The sequence below is a fragment of the Chiloscyllium plagiosum genome, unplaced genomic scaffold (assembly GCF_037043375.1).
Source record: "Chiloscyllium plagiosum isolate Xiang-an unplaced genomic scaffold, Cpla_swu_hap1 HiC_scaffold_1, whole genome shotgun sequence".
NCBI lineage: Eukaryota > Metazoa > Chordata > Chondrichthyes > Orectolobiformes > Hemiscylliidae > Chiloscyllium > Chiloscyllium plagiosum.
This window is the reverse complement of record NW_028270139.1, coordinates 4,763,717-4,786,386: the sequence shown is the minus strand read 5'-3', so window position 1 is coordinate 4,786,386 and position 22,670 is coordinate 4,763,717. Positions and strand designations below refer to the sequence as shown.

General features: G+C 42.4%; 1 protein-coding gene across 1 annotated transcript in view; it reads right to left on the bottom strand.

Moving 5' to 3' along the window:
* The window catches only part of lrba (LPS-responsive vesicle trafficking, beach and anchor containing), an 897,133-nt gene that overhangs the window by 637,240 nt on the left and 237,223 nt on the right, over positions 1 to 22,670 (bottom strand). The window contains exons 30-32 of the mRNA XM_043699616.2: positions 18,322 to 18,452; positions 5,060 to 5,138; positions 4,351 to 4,484 (exon numbers count right to left, since the gene is read on the bottom strand). Coding sequence (XP_043555551.2) covers positions 4,351 to 4,484; positions 5,060 to 5,138; positions 18,322 to 18,452 — 344 coding nt within the window. The remainder of the gene's footprint in view (positions 1 to 4,350; positions 4,485 to 5,059; positions 5,139 to 18,321; positions 18,453 to 22,670) is intronic.

Sequence of the window (22,670 nt, the reverse complement as noted above, 5' to 3'; positions counted from 1 at the left end):
GCGCCCGCGGATATAGAGAGAGAGAGAGCGCGCGAGTAGAGAGAGAGTGCACGCGGAGAGAGAGAGAGAGAGAGAGCGCGTGGGGAGAAAGAGCGGGCGCGCGCGGAGAGGGAGCGGGCGCGCGCGGAGAGGGAGCGGGCGGGCGCGGAGAGGGAGCGGGCGCGCGCGGAGAGGGAGCGGGCGCGCGCGGAGAGGGAGCGAGCGCGCGCGGAGAGAGACCGAGCGAGCGCGCGCGGAGAGAGACCGAGCGAGCGCGCGCGGAGAGAGACCGAGCGAGCGCGCGCGGAGAGAGACCGAGCGAGCGCGCGCGGAGAGAGACCGAGCGAGCGCGCGCGGAGAGAGACCGAGAGGGAGAGAGACCGAGAGAGAGCGCGCGGAGAGAGACCGAGAGAGAGCGCGCGGAGAGAGACCGAGAGAGAGCGCGCGGAGAGAGGCGGAGAGAGAGAGCGCGCGGAGAGTGAGAGAGCGCGGAGAGTGAGAGAGCGCGCGGAGAGAGAGAGAGCGCGCGCGAAGAGAGAGAGAGAGAGAGCGCGCGAGAGAGGAAGAGAGGGAGAGAGAGAGAGCGCGCGGAGAGAGAGAGCGAGAGAGAGAGCGCGCGGAGAGAGAGAGAGAGCGCGCGGAGAGAGAGAGAGAGCGCGCGGAGAGAGAGAGAGAGAGCGCGCGGAGAGAGAGCGCGCGCGCGGAGAGAGAGAGCGCGCGCGGAGAGAGAGAGCGCGCGCGGAGAGAGAGGGCGCGCGCGGAGAGAGAGGGCGCGCGCGGAGAGAGAGGGCGCGCGCGGAGAGAGAGGGCGCGCGCGGAGAGAGAGGGCGCGCGCGGAGAGAGAGGGCGCGCGCGGAGAGAGAGGGCGCGCGCGGAGAGAGAGGGCGCGCGCGGAGAGAGAGGGCGCGCGCGGAGAGAGAGGGCGCGCGCGGAGAGAGAGGGCGCGCGCGGAGAGAGAGGGCGCGCGCGGAGAGAGAGGGCGCGCGCGGAGAGAGAGGGAGCGCGCGGAGAGAGAGAGAGCGCGCGGAGAGAGAGAGAGCGCGCGGAGAGAGAGAGAGCGCGCGGAGAGAGAGAGAGCGCGCGGAGAGAGAGAGAGCGCGCGGAGAGAGAGAGAGAGCGCGCGGAGAGAGAGAGAGCGCGCGCGCGGAGAGAGAGAGAGCGCGCGCGGAGAGAGAGAGAGCGCGCGCGGAGAGAGAGAGAGCGCGCGCGGAGAGAGAGAGAGCGCGCGGAGAGAGAGAGAGCGCGCGGAGAGAGAGAGAGCGCGCGGAGAGAGAGAGAGCGCGCGCGGAGAGAGAGAGCACGCGGAGAGAGAGAGCGCGCGCGCGCGGAGAGAGAGAGAGAGAGCGCGCGGAGAGAGAGAGAGAGAGAGCGCGCGGAGAGAGAGAGAGAGAGCGCGCGGAGAGAGAGAGAGAGAGAGAGAGCGCGCGGAGAGAGAGAGAGAGAGCGCGCGGAGAGAGAGAGAGAGCGCGCGGAGAGAGAGAGCGCGCGGAGAGAGAGAGAGAGCGCGCGGAGAGAGAGAGAGAGCGCCCGCGGATATAGAGAGAGAGAGAGAGCGCGCGAGGAGAGAGAGAGTGCACGCGGAGAGAGAGAGAGAGAGAGAGCGCGTGGGGAGAAAGAGCGGTCGCGCGCGGAGGGGGAGCGGTCGCGCGCGGAGGGGGTGCGGTCGCGCGCGGAGGGGGAGCGGTCGCGCGCGGAGGGGGAGCGGTCGCGCGCGGAGAGGGAGCGGTCGCGCGCGGAGAGGGAGCGGTCGCGCGCGGAGAGGGAGCGGTCGCGCGCGGAGAGGAGCGAGCGCGCGCGGAGAGGGAGCGAGCGCGCGCGGAGAGGGAGCGAGCGCGCGCGGAGAGGGAGCGAGCGCGCGCGGAGAGGGAGCGAAGCGCGCGCGGAGAGGGAGCGAGCGCAGCGCGGAGAGGGAGAGGTCTGAGTGGGATACATTTTTGAGGGACAGCGTGGACTTGCTGAGCCGAAGGGCCCGTTTCCATGCTGGAGGGATTCTATGATACATTCTCAATGACTTCTTCTTCAGCTCAAAAACTGCAATCATCAGAATGATTTCAAACATGTTTATTTGATATAATGGAGTCTTCTTTTGAAAATAAGGATCGGTCAGATAAATCTCTTTACTAAGCCTGCTCACTACTTTGTATGGGCCAGGAACTTTCATTTTCAACTGCATTTGCAAAGGCAATACCAATACTTTGTCTCCCGCTTAAACTATTCTAGATACTGAATATTTATTAGCTCGTACTTTTAGTTTTACCTCAAACTTTTAAATGTTCTTGTGTTACCTTACATACTGCTGCAAGTCTTTCGAGCAGCGATGACACGCATTTCCAATGAGATTTTCCTAATCAATTTTAATGGACCTCTAATCGTACAGCCATAATCAATTTAATTGGAACAAACCCATTTGGTTTACTTTGGCAATCCCTGGTAGCAAAAGGTTATCTAATCCTTAGTCACAGTGCTGAGAGTATTCGTTACTGGAGACCTTAATCATGAATTTGAAAGTCTGATGGTATCTCTCTAAAACTCCTTGTGTTTGTAAATGAGATGCAATTGACTTCAACTGTTTTAAACACCATCTGTTGAGGAAGCCCTTGAAATCTTTAGACAAAGTTAGAACCTAGATAAAATTTTATTTCAATTGGTAATCCATAATTGTAAAGCTATATTGATGTCCTGTCATTGTTTTTGGTGTTCGTTGTACACAATCTACTAACCCTCCACTGAATGCTCTCAAAAACTGATATGGATGTGAAAGGTTCTAGTTTGATTACATGTTGAGGTTTTCCTACTGCTTGACACAATTGACAGAACTTACAGAATATGACATATCTTATGGAACTGCACTACATCATTGTTAAATCTTGGCCACTTAAAATACCTGTTTATCAATATTTGCATTCAGTGGATTCTTACAGGTCCTGTTTGCATTTTCTGTATGCTTTCATGTTCTGCCATAGGAATTTCTATGCATCACACACAATATCTCCTCACATTATCTAGGTGGTACTAATATCTGATGAACAAACATCTATTCATCATCCACAGCTCTGAGAGGATGGCTCCACTTCCTTATTAGAGCTCAGGTTTTAATAAATATGATACACTCTCGAAAGCCATCAGTCTCAGCTTCAGTGTAAGCTGTTTGAGCTAAATCTGGATACGCTGCCTCAATCAATGAAGACAAACAAAATTTCTTTACCAACCAATCAGCTACCTATTGCCAGCTGAATCTTACTCTGCACATATCTGGTGGCGTGCTGACTTACCTCACCTCCACAGGTTGCAAACCAACAGATTAAACACAACTCACGCGTTCTAGTAATTTGTTTCCAACAACTATTTCATAGTCCTTGGTTTCAAAACAGTCCTTTTCATATTTTTGACCATAATCAATAATACAAGAAGATAAAAAAGATGCAATGTTTATAATTCACATTCATTGTACTAGCAAGGACTTCTTCTAAGGCATCCTTAAAAAACACTAAAATCAAGTGAGAATGAATTACTACAACTAAGCCATATATTTGAACTTATAAATACAATAGGTTTTTGATTTTGAGCATACTATTTAAAATGCAAAAGGATGGCTTAAATTGAAAGTCTGCTGGGAAATTATCAGTTTCATGGATTAATACACAACCATTTCAGTTACTGGCACACCTGGGCTTGAGTCCCACCCAGATTAACTGGAGGAAACAGTTAGGTTTCTTTATATACACAGACTGGATGTGAAAATAAACTTGGTTCATCAACATGGATATCAAAACACAGTTTTCAAATGGTCACAGAATTTTGGCCATAATGGTTGAAAAGGTGACTGTTTTTCTTGCAAAGTTAGGAGAGAAAAAGCTTAACTCAATAACTAGTCAATTATGTCTTACTTGGGATGATGTTGACATTGGACCTGTATAGTAAGCAAAACATGTCATCCCTCAACAGACACACACACACACACCTTGGCTAAACTTTCCAATGCTGATCAAATGTCACCAAAAAAATTATGAACTAAATGTTTCACATAATAATGGGACAGAAGGAAAAATGGACCCTCATTTTCACAAACAGAGCTTTGGCTTACATATCAGAAATGTCTATTTCAGAATGTGAATGGAGAGATGGGGTGATAGAGACAGCAAGCGGGGCAAGAGGGAAGGGGGAGCACGCGCACACGCGAGGGAGAACAATACAAAAGACAGTGAACAAAGGTGAGAGAGACACAGAAAGAGAATGAATGAGTGTGAAACAGAGAGAGAAAGAGCAAAGAATAAAGGAGATCTCAGCTACATAATTCATAACTGTCTTCAAAAATAACTCAATGCAGCCTGCAAGTATTAATATACTTTAAAATATACTTGGTAAACTTACTTGTACCCTCAATGAGCAATTCTTGCCCATGACTACCCAGTAGAGTACGTGAAAGAAAAGGAGCAAAATCCACAAAAATCTCTCTCAGAAGAGGGGCTGTCTTCTCCAGTGCACGTTCAAGCCTTGCTGTAATACTAAATCGGTAATAAAAAATTGTTACATTTAAACTTTACAATGATGATTTATTAATTCGAAGATACAAAATTAAACTAAATTATTTTGAAGTTATGATTTGAAGATCAAAATATTAGCACAAACTAATAATAAAGAACTGGAGAAACTCAGCAGGCTCTTGGCTTATGTTCATTTGAAGAACAGTCATGTTGGACTCGAAACATTAACTTTTCCTTCACTCTATGGCTCATGCCAGACCTGCTGAATTTCTCCAGCAGTTCATTTTTCATTTCAGATTTTGAGCATCTGCAGTATTTTGTGTTTATTTGAAGTATCAGCACAATTCACTTGTTACACTATTTCCACCAGTTGTACTAAAAGTAGAAACACTGTATCAGATGTTTATTACATATATAAATACCAAATTTTATATAGTAACAATTTACTCAGTACATAAAATTGGAATTCTTTTCATAAGATCATGCAGTACCAAATTCCATTTAGAACAGCCAAATGAAAAAGTAAACGAAAAGCAACATAACAAAAATGTAACATAACAGATCTTGATAAAGGTTAATAAACAAAAACTTATTACCTCATATTCGCTGCAGAGTCCTCTGGCATTGGAGACACAGTTTGAACAGATGGCAGCTTTGAGTTGGATGGTCCACCACCTAAGAGAATTCAATCAACAAATTTACTGACAAAATATATCTTAATAAACTTTTATTTGGCAAAATTGGTATTATAAACGCATGTTCTCCATTTGTCTATGAAAACAAATGGGGTCTTCGAGGTTTTTTGCGATAATGCTTTTCTTGAAAACAAGGTGGGTCCTACATTAGAATTGGTGCAGCACAATTTTCAAGTTCAACTTGAATTTGGAAAGCAAAATGAGGCAACAAAATTTGTCAAAACAAAGAGGGCCAAGCAGGAAAACAAAAATACAAATGTTGCATTATTCCTTAAAAATGATACATCTTCAAGTTGTGTTATGCGTTACATATTGCTAATTGAAAAGTGAGAATTAAATTGTAGTTTTAGTTGGTAACTTGAAAAGGATTATTCGATGATCTATTCTGAAGAATCATTAACCAGAGACATTAATGTTATGTCACTCTCCTTAGATGCCACCTAATTTCCAACATTTCATGCTTTAATTTTTGAATTGCAGACTCAATTTGCTTCTGCAATAAGACACACTCTCTAGGTATGTGATCTCAAATTTCATATTCATACATTATATTTGTATGCACTTCAAATGCTTTATGTGCTGACTGGTAAGATTCTAATTTTAAAAAGTATGGAAGTGCATGGAAACAACAATAATAGTATAATTGTGTGGAACTGTTCTGTCAAAAGGCCAGTATAAAGTATGTGTAATCAATAACAAGCAGCTCCAATAAACGTATCAAAGCAATAGCAACATATCACCGAACTGTGTTCTGAATGCTACAGGAACTAGTCTGGCAATTCTCAATGAGCAAGTCACCATTATCAGCAAGAAACAAAGTATTGTTTTCAAAAAAGAAAACCTCCAGGCAGGGTTTCGTTGCACATCACTAGTGTTCCATCCTTTGGGTCAAAACATCTGGACTCAAGCCCCACTTCAAGATGCAATGGCTACAGAGGTGTGTAATGCCATGTCTAAATAAATTAATAAAAATAACCGTAAAACTGAAATTTGATATACAGGTGCCTGCATTGTATGTTGTAATTTTCTACTAAGAGAAATGCATGTAGTTTTGTTACTGTCAGTACAGCCACATCTGCAGCTAGTCATAAATTTTTATCGGACAAAGGTTATCTCAGTGTTGTAATATTTACTGCTAAATTTTCATTGGATTGTGATTAATATTCATAATAGGGTTTCAAGAAGAAAGTAATAGATCTCAACATTTGGGGCACTGGTGGCTCCAAGTGATCCAGCCTGAACAGCATTTCAGGAATAATATCTCATCAGTGAACTACATGATGAAAAGTCCTTTAAAAAACAAATAAAATTCAAATTTACTCAATTCAGTAAGTCTGGATCGTGAATAATATAGATGTTGATGTACTCACAAACATCACCACCTTAATGATAACAATTCTTGCTATATACATGCCTGAAATGCTTCATTACCTGAGGAATTGCAAATGGAGATGAAAACAATCAATCACCATCAAAAGCCCAAATTCTCACCTTATTATGGTCAATGACTAACATGCAGGTATCAATCCAACTCCTGTAGGAGACCCTACGCCACACTGATTTTTTAAAAAAAATTCCTTCATGGGATGAGGGCGTTGCTGGCAAGGCCAGCATCTATTGCCCATCCATATTTGCCAAGAGGACAGTTAAGAATCAACTACATTGCTGTGGGTCTGGAGTCACATGGATGTCAGACCAGGTAAGTATGAAAGTTTCCTTCCCTAAGAATATAAGACGATAAGAACTAGGAGCAGGAGTAGTCCATCTGGCCCTTCAAGCCTGCTCTGCCATTCAATACGATCATGGTTGATCTTTTCGTGGACTCAGCTCCACTTACTTGTGCTCTCATCATATCCCTTATAGATTTTTTTGAATAATAAAGGCTATCGTTAAAAGTAGCCTTAACTACTTCACTGGCAAGGTATTCCTTAGATTTACAATCTCTGAGTGAAGCATTTCCTTCTCAAATGGTCCCCAACTTGTAAAGACAAAACAAGTCTTTGTAAAGACAAAACCATGGGTGAGGGCGTGTGTGTGGGGTGGGTCAGTGAGTTAATGTTGTGTTAACACCATGAAGTTGTAAACAGTTCTGATGGAATCATGTGTCTGAAATGGAGGTTAATCTGCTGGACATTTGTGACTTGACCTCATCGCTAGTTCTCTTCCTACTTTTTGCCATGGATTATATAATTTACCATAAACCTATTGCTATGACAATAAAGCTGTTGATACCTGGGAATTTACTAGTACAGCTAGATCAGGAAGAGGTAACTGTTAACTGCAATTATTGGTAAGCAGCAGGAGAAAAGTTGGAGCTGTCTTTTTTCTATATGTCAAATTAAAGCATTGACCAATAGCATTGGGAACTATCGTTAACATCAGAGCACAAGAAACAACAGCAGGTATAAATCACATGGCTCCATGTGCCTGCTCTCTGATTTAATATCATCTTCTGCCTCATTTTCATTCTCCTGCCGCCCTTCCCATATCCTTATATTAGATTGAACATCTGTTTATTGCAGCATTGCATATACTGAACAACGGAGCATCCACATACTGTGGAATCGAGAATTCTGAAAAATTCAGTCTTCTGAGTGAAGTTGTTTCTCTTTGACTGTAGTTGCACAGATTGTTTTGCTGCAATTGTACAATTGGTGAGATATACCTGGAGTATTGTGCGAAGGTTTGTTCTCCTTTTCTGAGGACGGTTGTTCTGGCTATGGAGGGAGTGCACTGGAGACTTACCAGGCTGATTCCTGGGAAAGCAAGATGGATTTATGAAGAGACTGGTTTGGTTAGAATTATATTCCCTGGAGTTTAGAAGAATGAAGGGGGATCTCATAGAAAAGTATTAAATTCCAGCAGAATTAGAAAGGGTAAACACAGGAAGGACGTTTCCCATGGTAGGAGAGTCCAGGACACTCAGTCTAAGGATTTGGGCAGGCTGTTTTGGAGTGAGATGAGAAATTATTTCACTTGGAGAGCAGTGAGCCGTTAGAATTCTCCACTACAGAAAGCGGCTGAAGACAAAACATTGAATGTTTTTCAAGGAGGAGATAGGTGTAGTTCTTAGTCTGACGAGAAAGTAGAATTAGAATTAGGTTTATTGTCATATGTACTCAAATACACACATACAAGAGTACAGTGAAAAGTGTACAAAGTTGCCATTTCCCGTGCTTAGATATAAACAGACCTAGGGACAAAATCGCAGGTATAAATTAGAAAAACAAAGAAATAAAGGCAAAAGTTCAGCATTACATTCTTTCTAAAGCAGGGAGTCCATGCTGGGCTTCCCCGAGGAGGCCAGGAGTCTGTGAACGAGGAAACTAAATAGGATGATCAGCCATGATTATTTGAGTGGCAAAGCAGTTTAAAAGGGCTGAATGGCCTACTCCTGCTCCTATTTTCTATGTTTCTACTGAACATAATTTCCCTGCCTTTCAAGCAATAACCTTATTTATAAAACCCAAAATCCCTAATTTGCTGACTCTCTCTCAATACATTCTGCTGCCTTCAAAAATCTATTTGGATAAACTCCCAGGCAACTCTGTCTCTGCACTATTAATAATATTATTTCTCCAGATTTCTTCTGTCACTTCCTTGTATTACATTTCATCTGTACCAATAATGTCTGCAGACACATCCATGAAAACGGGTGTCACATTTACCACTCTTCGGTTTTCGGGCTTCTCCTCCATATCTATGGAAGACCGGGACAAGCCCTCCCGTGACCTCCAATCCCACTTCCTAGAACAAACTAGTTTCTAAACTATCCAGGCCAGATGACATACCAACTTTGAGCATAGCTACCCTTTTCAGTACCTCCTGCCCTTTCAGTTTCCAAGCTATCCATTACCTCTACCATATCTGCTTCAAATAATGTTTTGACTCTTTTTAGTAAATACCAATACAAACTACTCATTAAATATTCTAACCTTGAGAATTGTTGAAAAAAGGAAATGCCATGAAAGCTTTTCACCTTGCAGTCATCAGGACAGATGCAGGAATAGCAAATTTCAAAGAGAATAATACTCTATGATGTGTTAGAAACAGGATGCTGATTGGCTGTTAAGTGGACTTCCAGTAAGGTGTTTGATAAGGTTCCCATTGTAGGCTTTTGCACAAAATACGTAGGCGTGGTATTAGACAATAAGACATAGGAGTGGAAGGCCATTTGGCCCATCGAGATCACTCTGCCATTCAATCATGGCTGATAGGCGTTTCAATTCCATTTACACACGCTCTCCCCATAGCCCTTAATTCCTTGCAAGATCAAGAATTTACCAATCTCTGCCTTGAAGGCATTTAACATCCCAGCCTCCACTGTGCTCCGTGGCAATGAATTCCACAGGCCCACCACTCTCTAGCTGAAGGAATGTCTCCTCATTTGTGTTCTAAATTGACCCCCTCTAATTCTAAGGCTGTGCCCACTGGTCCTAGTCTCCCCACCTAACAGAAACAACTTCCCAGCCTCCACCCTTTCTTAGCCCGGCATTATTTTGCAAGTTTCTAATAGGTCTCCCCTCAACCTTCTAAACTCTAATGAATACAATCCCAGGATCGTCCACTTTCATCGTATGTTAGGCCTACCATTCCAGGGATTATCCATGTGAATCTCAGCCGGACACACTCAAGTTCCAGTATGTCCTTCCTGAGGAGTGGGGCCCAAAATTGGAAACAGTTTTCTAAATGGGACCTAACTAGAGCTTTATAAAGTCTCAGAAGCTCATCACTACTTTTATATTCCAACCCTCAAGATAAATGACAACATTACATTCGCTTTCGTAATCACAGACTCAACCTGAAAGTTAACCTTTTAGAGAATCCTGGACTAGCACTCCCAGATCCCTTTGTACTTTGGCTTTATGCATTTGCTCACATTGAATTTCATCAACCATTTCCTGGACAACTCTCCCAAACTGTCTTAAATCTTCCTACAGCCGTCCCACCTCCTCAGTACTACCTGCCTGTCCGCCAAACTTTGTATCATCGGCAAACTTTGTCAGAATGCCCCCAGTCACTTCATCCAGATCATTTAATTATAAAGTGAACGGCTGTGGCCCCAACACTGAACCCTGCAGGACACCACTTGTCAACGGCTGCCATTCCGAAAAAGAACTTTTATCCCAACTCTCTGCCTTCTGTCAGAGGGCCAATCCTCAAACCATGCCAGTAGATCACCTCAAACACCATGGGCTCTCAACTTAGTCAGCAGCCTCTTGTGAGGTGCCCAATCAGAGGCCTTTTGGAAGTCTAGATAGACCACATCCATTGGGTTTCCCTGGTCTAACCTACTTGTTATCTCTTCAAAGAATTCTAACAGGTTTGTCAGGCACAACCTCTCCTTACTAAATCCATACTGACTTGATGTAATCTGACCCTGCACTTCCAAGAATTTAGAAATCTCATCCTTAACGATGGATTCTAGTATTTTACGAACGATCTAGGTTTGGTTAATTGGCTTTCCATCTTTTGTCTGGATCCTTTCTTGAACAAGGGGTTACAACAGCGATTTTCCAATTATCTGGGACTTTCCATGACTCCAGTGACTTTTGAAAGATCACACCCAATGCCTCCACTATTTCCTCAGCCACCTTCCTCAGAATTCTAGGATGCAGCCCATTGGGGCTCGGAGATTTATCAATTTTTAGACCTTTTAGCTTTTCTACCAGTTTCTCTTTTGTAATGGCTACTATACTCAACTCTGCCCCCGACTCTCTTTAATTGTTGGGATATTACTCCTGTCTTCCAATGTGAAGCCTGATGCAAAGTATTTATTCAGTTCTTCAGCTGTTTCCTTATCTCCCAGCACTAGCCTTCCTGCATCAATTTGGAACGGCTCAATGTCTACTTTTGCCTTTTTTTGTTATATTGAAAGAAGCCTTTACTATCATTTCTAATATTACTGGCTAGCTTACCTTCATATTTGATCCTCTCCTTCCTTATTTCTCTCTTTGTTATCCTCTGTTTGTTTTTGTAGTCTTCCCAATCTTCTGATTTCCCAGTGCTCTTAGCCACTTTATAGGCTCTCTCTTTTTCTGCGATATATTTCCTGACTTCCTTTGTCATTCATGGCTGTCTAATCCCCATGGATAATCTTTCTTTTCTTTGGGATGAACCTCTGTACTGTCTCCTCAATTACACCCAGAAATTCCTGCCATTGTTGCTCTACTGTCTTCACCACTAGGCTCTGCTTCCAGTCAATTTTCGTCAGTTCCTCTCTCATGCCCTCGCAATTAGCTTTATTTAACTGTATCATCATATTGAGGGTGATTTAGTGGTTTGGATCAGAAATGGGCTAGCTGAAAGATGGCAGAGGGTGGTGATTGACAGGAAATGTTCATCCTGAAGTTCATTTACTAGCGGTGTACCGCAAAGATCTGTTTTGGGGCCACTGCTGTTTATCATTTTTATAAACGACCTGGATGAGGGCATAGAAAAATGGGTTAGTAAATTTGTGGATGACACCAAGATCAGTGAAGTTGTAGATAGTGCTGAAGGATGTTGCAGGTTACAGGGGGACATAGATAAGCTGCAGTGCTGGGCTGAGAGGTGGCAAATGGAGTTTAATGCGGAAACATGTGAGGTGATTCACTTTGGAAGGAGCAACAAGAATGAAGAGTACTGGGCTAATAGTAAGATTATTGGCAGTGTAGATGAGCAGAGAGATCTCCGTGTCCATGTGCATAGATCCCTGTAAGTTGCGACCAAGGTTGATAGGGTTATTAAGAAAGCATATGGTGTGTTAGCTTTTATTGATAGAAGGATTGTGTTTCAGAGCCATGAGATCATGTTGCAGCTGTACAAAACTCTGGTGCGGCCACACTTGGAATATTGTTCTGGTCCTCACTTTGTAGGAAGGATGTGGAATCTTTGGAAAGGGTTCAGAGGATATTTAGATTAGATTAGATTACTTACAGTGTGGAAACAGGCCCTTCGGCCCAACAAGTCCACATCACCCCACCGAAGCGCAACGCACCCATACCCCTACATTTACCCCTTACCTAACACTACAGGCAATTTAGCATGGCCAATTCACCTGACCTGCACATCTTTGGACTGTGGGAGGAAACCGGAGCACCCGGAGGAAACCCACGCAGACACGGGGAGAACGTGCAAACTCCTTACAGACAGTTGCCCGAGACGGGAACTGAACCCGGGTCTCTTGCGCTGCGAGGCAGCAGTGCTAACCAGTGTGCCACCATGCCGCCCACAAAGGATGTTGCCTGATATGGAAGGAAGGTCTTATGAGGAAAGGCTGAGGGACTTGAGGCTGTTTTTGTTAGTGCGAGGTGACTTAATTAAGACGTATAAGATAATCAGAGGGTTAGATAGGGTGGACAAGTGAGAACATTTAGTTTTGGAAGGTGATAGCTAGCATGAGGGGAAATAGCTTTAAATTGAAGGGTGATAGATATAGGACAGATGTCAGAGATAGTTTGTTTACTCAGAAAGTAGTAGAGGCATGGATCACACTGCCTGAAACAGTAGTAGACTCACCAACTTTAAGGGCATTGAAATGGTCATTGGATCAACATATGGATGATAATGGAATAGTGTAGGATAGATGGGCTTCAGATTGGTTCCACAGGTCGGCGCAACATCGAGGGCCGAAGGGCCTGTACTGCGCTGTAATGTTCTATGTTTAACTCCAAGTCATCTATATAAATTGTGAATAATCGCGATCCCAAAACTGATCCCTGAGGCACACCACTAATTACTGATTGCCTGCCAGAAAACACTCATTTATCCCCACTCTTTGCTTCCTGTTAGTCAACCAATCCTCTATCAATGCTAATGCCTTACCCCAAATGCCTTACAACTTTATCTTATGCAACAGCCTTTTGTGCGGCACCTTGTCGAAGGCCTTTTAGACATCTAGATACACCACATCCACTGGGTTCCCATTGTTCACCTTGATTGTAATGTCTTCATAGAATTCCAAAAGATTTGTTAAACATGACCTTGCCTTTCATGAACCCATGATGCATCTGCCCAATGGTACAATTTCAATCTAGATGCCTCGCTATTTCTTCCTTGATAAAAGATTCAAGCATCCTCCCCACACCAGAGATTAAGCTAACTGGTCTGTAATTGTCTAAAGGAGACATTATTGAACCAGATGGGTTTTTCTGACAATCAGCAATGGATTCACGATCATTCAACTCTTCATTCCAGATTTTTACTGAATTCAAATTTCACCATCTGCAATGGCAGGATTTGAACTCTGGCATCTGGAATATAATTTTACAAAAGCTTTGATCATGTTACACAATTATATGTTGCCCAGATTTCGAAGCACTCATAGCTCACTCTCTCAAATTAGAACTCAGTTGTAATGATATCTGTAGCCAACCAGATTGACAGACCCAAACTTAGCATGGGTAAGGAGAGTATTACTTGACAGCAGTGATTCCTTACATCCCTTTTTTTCAAGGATGAAAGTATGCAGATCAGGCAGTAATTTACACGGCAATAGTGGATTTTTTTTTAATATATTTGCTCATGGGATGAAGGCATTAGTGCCGAGGTCAGCATTTATCTGCTCATCCCTAGTTGCCCAGAGTCAAAGAGTCAGCTACACTACTAAAGAGTCACATGTAGGCCAGATCAGGTAAGGAGGTAAAATTTCCCTCCTTAAAATGACATTAGAGAACTAATATGTTTTGACAAATGACAATCAATGGTAATTACTTTTATTGATTCACACTTATGGGACGTGGGCATCAGTGATTGGCCAGTATTTATTGCCAGTCCCAGTTGCCCTTGAGAAGATGGTGGTGAGCTGCCTTCTTGAACCACTGAGTCTGTGCGCTGTAGCCAGATTCACAATGCTCATATAAGAGAATTCTGAGATTTTTACTCAGCGATAATGAAGGAACAACAACACATTTCCAAGTCAGGGTGAATCGTTTGTAGGAGAACATGCAGGTGGCGGTTTTCCATTATATCCACTACTCTTATCCTTTGAGGTGGAAGTCACTCTGCGCTTGGAAGCTGCTATCTAAGTATCTTCAGTGACCTTGGTCACCATTAGTCTAGATTTTCATTCCATAATTTATTGAAGTCAAATTTCACCAATGCCATGATAGGATTTGAACCCATGGCTGCAGAATATTAGCCTCGGGATCTGAATTACTTGCCCAGCGAAGTTAACTCTAAATCAGCACCTCCCTGAATTTGTTGCGATTTTTTTGGATAGGTCATAACTGGGCAATTTTCCAATGCCAGGTAGACACCTGTCTTAGAAAGGTTTGGCCAGAATTTAGCTAGCACTAAAGGGTAGGCCTTGAGCACAATTTCCACAAAGTTGTCATGATTCATGGTCTTCGTTATAATCAGTAATGAACCATTTCTCCATGCCTCAATGTTAATCAAATCACCTGAAGATTGGGATCAGAGATGATGACCTCACAAGATCAAGAATAATTATTAATACTTGGTTGAAGTTGCTTGAAATATTTCATTGTTTGCACTCAAATATATACTCTCAAAGTTACATCCTCTCAAATTGCTGAATTTACCATTTGTAATCAAATGTGGCACTACTGCACAGCTTTAAACTGTTCCTGGGTTGTGAAATGTTCAGATGTCTTTAGCATTCAAATTCTTATTGACTTGTTTCACCAGATTGAAACCTTATTTTTAAGTAAGCCTGACATATACATTATTGAATTAAGATAGATGGCCTGGCTTAATGATGATGAATATACAATGCCAAAATGATACACATGTGGGGCAATTTGTAAAGATAGGAACACATTTTTGCTGGCTGCTGATTTGAGTCAATTTGAGCTCAGAATAATAAGCTTATTGAACTGTGTAATCTATCCCATAACAAAGTAGTCTTGTCACTAATGGAACATCCCCTCAGTGCGAGGAGGATACTTGTTCTCGACTTGGACAGTATGACAGCCCCTCACATCAATGTTTTCATGAATGGATGCCCCTAGAATAAGAAAATTGGCAGGAATGAGGTTGAGAAGGTTGGTCCCTCAAGTTGGTTACATCACCATGTTCTACTTTCCCAGTCTGGCAACATCCTTTTGAACTCAGTTCCTGAGGTGTTATGAACTAGCCAGTGACGACCCCCGTCCATGGGATGTGCCCTTGCTCCCCTGAATGCTTCCTCCAAGGTGATTCAAAGCTAAGGGAAGATACAAGGTAGTTATTAGCAGGAAGTTTTATCTGAAACCATTAGGTTTTGAAAAATCCACAGGAAAGTCCCTACCAATATCATAAACAATAGTGATGGATTAGTAAGGGATGTTAGTCAATAGGTAGATTATTTGCCATACTGTTTCTTTCACAACTTTAATTTTAAAGAATCAGATTGCCTATGCTTGCTTTTGGTGCATCCTTATTTGATGCCTAAGTCACAGCCTAACTTTTTCCAAAAAAAGCTTGCTTTTACTTTTATTCTTTGCAGTAACAGAGCGACTTCGTGGGCAATCTCAAAGTGATTAATTTTTTAAAATTTCACAGGCTATGATACTGATCATAGGAGGCCAAATTGGGAGCATATGACAAGTATTTTTCCCTACAAGCTTTAGTAAATCTGTGAATTATTAGTAAAAAACACAACTTGATAACAATCATTTTTGCCGACATTGGCTTTTTAATTCCCAAGTATCTTTTCAGTAAACTGAATTTGAGTTCTGAAACTGCCTTGGAGGGATGTGAACTCATGTTCTCCAATCACAAGTCTAGACCTTTCAGCTATTGTTTCAATTGTATAATTATGGTATTGATAAAGACTTGCAGTGTCCTCATGCACTTTCTCCATTTTCTCTCTCACTCTCTGATGCTGACCAGGGCCAAGGTGTCCTGCAGCACACCTTGGTTCATAACTGGAAAGACAGTGCAAGGAACTGTGAATGGGCTACAAGGACAAGGTTGATGCTCTCTCATTCAGATTAAGTTTGATAGTTTTCTTGTATTGTTCCACCAGCTGTGGGCTGCAGCCTATTGCAGGCAGCCTGCTGTTTCAGCCACTGCCTTGGGAGAGGGAAGTGTGTGGGGGTTACCAAGCTTGGAAGTCTCCAGGAAATGACCATAAAGTGAGGCAGTTTGCTCTGCCATATCTAGGTTGGTCCTGGAGAGCAGTTTGGGGAACATGTCTGGATCTAATAACAACATTAAAACAAAACCACTCAATAAAGTGTCAATGTTAAACACTGATTATATATTATTATTGTTGTTATAGGGATATTATTATTATCCCTATACCACTCCACAGTCTTATGGATACCAAATCCCATCATTATACTGAGGAAACCCTCAATTGTGTAGTGTTTCTATCACTGTGCCAAATAGGATAGATTATGAATAGATCAAGAATAGATCTAGCAGTTCAAAATTGGCTGTACATGAGACACTATAAGCCAACAGTATTGTATGCCAATACCATCTGAAACGCTGTTGCCTGGTATATTGCTCATACTTCCATGACCTCAAGCCCAAAAGACTGGAAAACAAATCCATGTACTACCTGTTTTCAGGCTACATTACTGCACCTGACCAAATGTGGTCTTCCACCTTAAACAGCTATTCATGGAATAAAGTTTCTAACCCAAACATTCTAATGGTGCACAAGTCACCTTTGGTAAGGAGACCACAATTTTAAAGGTGTCAGTAGATCCAACTCCACAAAAACAAATCTGAGTTGATCAGTTTCAAAACAGAACTTTAAATGTCAACCAAAAGTCTCAAAGAAGGCATTCGAAGTTGCTTTGAAATCTAACAAGAATGTTATTAAGTCATTTTTTAGCCAATACATGAGTTTGATACATTGAGCGATTCTGATCTAGTTTTTGAAAGTAACCAACACTTGGGAGGAAAACAAAGAAAGAAATTGTCACATGTTTCTCAAGTTCAAACATTCTGAACAAAATGCTTTACAAATAGTGACTAAAAAACTTACTTTTTAATATGTTGAAGAAATACCCAATATAGTCCAAAAACAAAACTCCAAGTTCCATTTTAAACTATAATGTGCATACAATGAGTTAAAGATGTCCAAACTAACTGCAGCAAATCAAGTAAGTCTGGCCAGATGCAGTAGCCCAATCAAACATGTGCAACCAAATTGATTTATCTATGTTAATCCCTCACTGATAAACTGGCTCCTTTTGAAAGGCAATTTAACAGACATTGGTGAATACTTGAAAGAAAATCCAAATAGATCATCCATCTGATATCCTCCTTGAGAACATCCTTTGTTTACACAAATTCATCAGTGACTAATTTAGTAGTGGCTTCAAGGGTACATGATAAAAACATGGAAAATATTTTGCTGAGCTTTAACAAAACTGCATTTGCTTACTGCAGCTCTGCTTAATTTCCAAACTAATTTTTTAATAAAATGGTGCCTGCCAATAATATCAAATATATATAATTGATGTAAATGCAGCTATTTATGCTGGGACTGTAAACTGGTTTAAAGAAAGTATACATGGTACAAGAAAAATAAGGTCAGCAAGACAATCATAATGCGTGCAGTGAGTACTCCATAGTTTGCAACTTTAAAAATATTTCATTTAGGACACAATCAGTTTCACAACAATTCAAAAGAAAATGTCAGCTGTATAAGTAATCAAATTTATTTAAGTAATTGCAGTTTATAGGCAACGACCAGAATCATATGTTATGAGACATCAATTATCGACCATAATTTTGCAAAACTAAAAGCACTCTCAACAGCACCAAAAAAAGCTGTAAGGACATACACCCCCATATTATGAGAGAATCAACATTGGTCAACTGGGAGAGCAAGATGAAACATAGCATCATAATAGCATATCAGCAGCTCAAATTTTAAATGATTATACTGAGCTATTGTAAGATAGTTTCAGAAATTGACATTGCACAAAATCCAAATGCATTTAATCCTTTTCAAAAAAATAAATCACTGCAGCCTACAAAAAACAGGAAATTTCTAATTTGCCATCTTGTTGAAAAAACCTATTATGATATTCTGACAAAACCTTTCAACCTAATAAAGTAAATATAAATGGCTTAGGTTAATATTGGCTAAGTGCCAAATGACAAAGGTGGCTGTTGGAAACAGTTTATAAATTTCAAAATATTGCATTGTTGCATTTTAGTGGGAGTCACTAAAGTACTTCTGGCACACCACACAGGAAAAAATAGCAGAGATTTACCTGTAGGTTCGATGGCGGTATCCTCGGCAGAGTCAGTAGTAGAGACCACACTAACAGCATCTGTGGTAGCAGGAGTAACAATTTCACTCCCAGCAGCAAACAAAAGTTTTTTCGGAGCTATCACAACACTTCTGCAAAAAGAATGAATATGTACAAAAAGGTAACACAGTTAATGATAATATATTATGTATTGGCCATGTCAGTAACATGGAACATCCAAAGACATTCACAGAAATACAAAACAAACACTGCCAACAATTTGTTCAAGATAATGACCAATCTAGTTATCAAAGTAGAGATCTGAATTATTAATACAAAAACTTCCTCAAGAAGTCTTGCAACTGCGACAGTATATATAGTTTCTACATTTCTGATGTCTGCTGACTTTTTTTAATACCTGCTACAAAGAAACAGGAGACATCATTCTAGAAGAACACAAATAAACTGGCCAAAGTTTCTTCTTCGCACAAAGTTTATTGAAAACGTACATCCCTAAAAAGCAAAATCAGAAAATGCTGGAAAAGCTCAGTAGGTCCGGCAGCATCTGTGGAGAAAAATAAGAGTTCAAGTTTCAGGTCCAGTGACATTCCTTCCTCAGAACTGATGGTAACTAAGAAACAGTTGGTTTTATTGCAGAAGATCGGGTGTGGGGGAGGGATAAGGAGTAAATGATAGGTGGAAATAGAGCCCAAAGAGAGAGAAGAAGGTCTAAGTTATAAGGAGAGGCTGATAAGGCTAGAACTTTTTTCACTGGAGCATAGGAGATTGAGAGCTGATCTTAGAGGTTTATAAAATAATAAGGGATATAAATAGGGTGATTGGCATGTCTTTCCCTCAGGTGGAAAATTTCAAGACAAGGGAGTATATTTTTAAGGTGAGAGAAGGAAAATTTTAAAAAGCCATGAAAGGCAATTTTCTTAAATATAGAGCAGCTCATGTGTGGAATGAACTTCCAGAAGAAGTGGTGGATGCAGGTACAGTTTCAATATTTAAAAGACAATTATATATTTTAAGGTTTTTGTGAAGATATGCAGCTCAGGTTGCGGTTGGAGTTGTTGGCTGGTTCACCAAACTGTTTGATTCATTTGCAACCATTTCCTCTCCCCATTAGCAAACATCTTCAGTTCTGTGTAGCCTCCAGATGAAGCTTCATCTGGAGGTTATACAGCACTGAAGATGTCACTTAGCAGGAAGGCAAAACGTTTGCAAAAAAATCAACCGGCTCAGCAAACCAACCAACAGCTCTGGACAATTATATAAATACATGAAGAAAAAATGTTTGGAGGGATGTGGGCCAAGCGCAAGCAGGTTGGAATAGTTTAATATTAGATTATGGTCAGCATGAACTGGTTGGACTGAAGGGTCTGTTTCCATGCTGGATGAATCTATGACTCTATAACAGTGGGACAGACAAAGGAGTGGATAACAATCAACAAAGGAGAATAAATAATACTTATGGGGACAATTAGTGGCTACCATGAGTTGTGTGTAAAAGCAGACCATGAGATAACAAGGCCTGGTACGTGGGGTTGGGGTAAGGACATGGGAGGTGTCCCATGGTGGGGTCATAGTTCAGGGGAGATATGAGGAGGTATCTGACAGCAGAGTCCCCAGCCGGGTCTGACCCTTCTCCCGCATTTCAGCCCTCACCCCATCTCTTCCCTGCCACAACTCTGTCAGGGTCCCCTTGTCCTTACCTACCATCCCACCAGCATCCATATCCAGAGGATGATTAGCCGACACCAAACATATATCCCCTACCCTCTCCTGTAAGCATTTTGCAAGGACCATTCCATCTGGGACACCTGGTCCACTTCTCCTTCACTCCCAACACATCCCCACAGTCTCATGGCACCTTCCTTTGCAACTGCTAAAGGTGTAATACCTACCCGTTTACTTCCTCCCTCCTCAGAATCCAAGGGCCCAAACATACTTTCCAGGTGAAGCAGCACTTAACCTGCACTTCACTCCATCTAGTCTATTGCATTCACTCCTCACAAAAAGATAGGGGGCTTGATGAAGTGATGCAGTGAAAACAACCTCTATCTCAACATCAGCAAAACTAAAGAATGAATCACTGACTCCACAAAGGAAGGAGGAGAACACGCCCCTATCTACATCAATGGAATGGAGGTTGAGAGGGTGGACAGCGTCAAGTTCTTAGGTGTGACAATAACTGACAACCTGTCCTGGACTTCCCATGTAGATGTGACAGTCAAGGAAGCACGTCTCTTCTTCCTCAGGCAGCTCAGGAAATTTTGCATGTCCATAAGGATCCTCACCAGCTTCTACTGAGGCACCACTGAAAGCATACTGTCCAGGTAAATGATGGCCTGGTATGACAACTGCTCTGCCCAGGACCGTAAGAAACTACAGAAGGTTGTGTGTACAGCCCATACCATCACAGAAGCCAACCTCCATCTACATGCTTGTCGCTGTGGAAAGGTTACCAACCTTTCAAGGACCCATCGCACCCCATTAATGCTCTGCGACAATCTCTGCATCAGGCAGAAGATACACATGCACCAACAGGTTCAGGAGCAGCTTCTTCCCGGCCATTATTATACTGATGATTGGACTCTCTAAATTCAAATAATGCTAAGCTTGCTAATGTTGATCGTGCCTGGCATGCACCCTGAGCGACGTAACCTGTATGCCTCTAAGTTTTTTTAAATCACCCTACGATCTGCATGTCCTTGCGTATTGTGATCTGCCTGCATATGCTCATAAAACAAGCTTTTCATTGCACTTGCGTACATGTGACAATAATAAATCAAATCAATGTGGTCTACTGTACATTGAGGAAACGAAGCATAGACTGGGTGACCCCTTCACAGAACACCTAACTTCTGTGCACAAAAAAACCCTGAGCTTCCAACTACCTGCCACTTCACACACCATTTTGTTCTCTGGCCAACTTCGCCATCGCAGGCTTGCTGCAGTGTTCCAACAAAGCTCTGCGCAAGCTGGAAGAACAGCACATCATTTTCCACTTGGGAACACTACAGCCTTAGGAACTCAATATCAAGTTCAACAACTTTAGAATTTGAGGCACCTTTTCCTGTGTCCTTACCCCAAACTCCAGGCCTGGTTATGCTACTACACAACCCATCATTACCCATTAATTGTGTCCATTAATAGCCAATCATTCACCTAGAATGATCGTTATGCATTCTTCTATCTGCCCAACTATTCTTCTCTCTCTTTGGTCTCTTTCTCCATCTGTCATTTATTCCTTATTCCTTTCCCCCACACTATCTTCTGCATAAAACTGATTTTGTCCAATCTACCATCAGTTCTGAGGAAATGTCACTGGACCCAAAACATTAAAACTGATTTCTCTCCAAAGGTGCTGGCAGACCTACTAAGATTCTCCAGCAATTTAGAGTCATAGACTCACACTCAGATGTACAGCACAGTAACAACTGCTTCAGTCCAACCCGTCCATGCCAACCAACTATCCCAATCTAGTCCCACCTGCAAGCACCCGGCCCACAGCTCTCCAAACTCTTCCTAATCATATACCCATCCAGATGCCTTTTAAATGTTACAATTGTACCAGCCTCCATCACATCCTGAGGCAACACATTCCATACATGCACCATTCTCTGCGTGAAAAAGTTGCCCCTTAAGTCTCTTTTGTATCTTTCCCCTCGCACCCTAAACCTATGCCCTCTAGTTCTGGACTCCCCCATCCCAGGGAAAAGACTTTGTCTATTTTTCCTATCCATGTCCCTCATAATTTTGTAAACATCTATAAGGTTACCCCTCAGCCTCGAACATTCCAGGGAAAACAGCCTATCAACCTCTCCCTATAGATCAAATCCTCCAACCCTCACAACATCCTTGTAAATCTTTTCTGAAGCCCCGCAAGTTTCACAACATCATTCTGATAGGAAGGAGACCAGAATTGCACGCGATATTCCAACAGTGGCCTAACCAATGTCCTGTACAGCCGCAACATAACCTCCCAACTCCTGTACTCAATACTCTGACCAATAAAGGAAAGCATACCAAACGCCTCCTTCACTACCCTGTCTACCTGCGACTCTACTTTCAAGGAGCTATGAACATGTACTCCATGCCCTAGAGCCTTACCATTAAGTGTAAGTCCTGCTAAAATTCACTTCCCCAAAATGCAGCACCTCACATTTAGCTAAATTAAACTCCATCTGCCACTCCTCAGGCCATTGGCCCATCTGATCAAGATCCCATTGTAATCTGAAGTAACCTTTTTCGTTGTCCACTACACCTGCAATGTTGGTGTCATCTCAAACCTACTAATTATACCTCATGCTCACATCCAAATCACTTATATAAATGATGAAAAAGTAGTGGACCCAGCACCG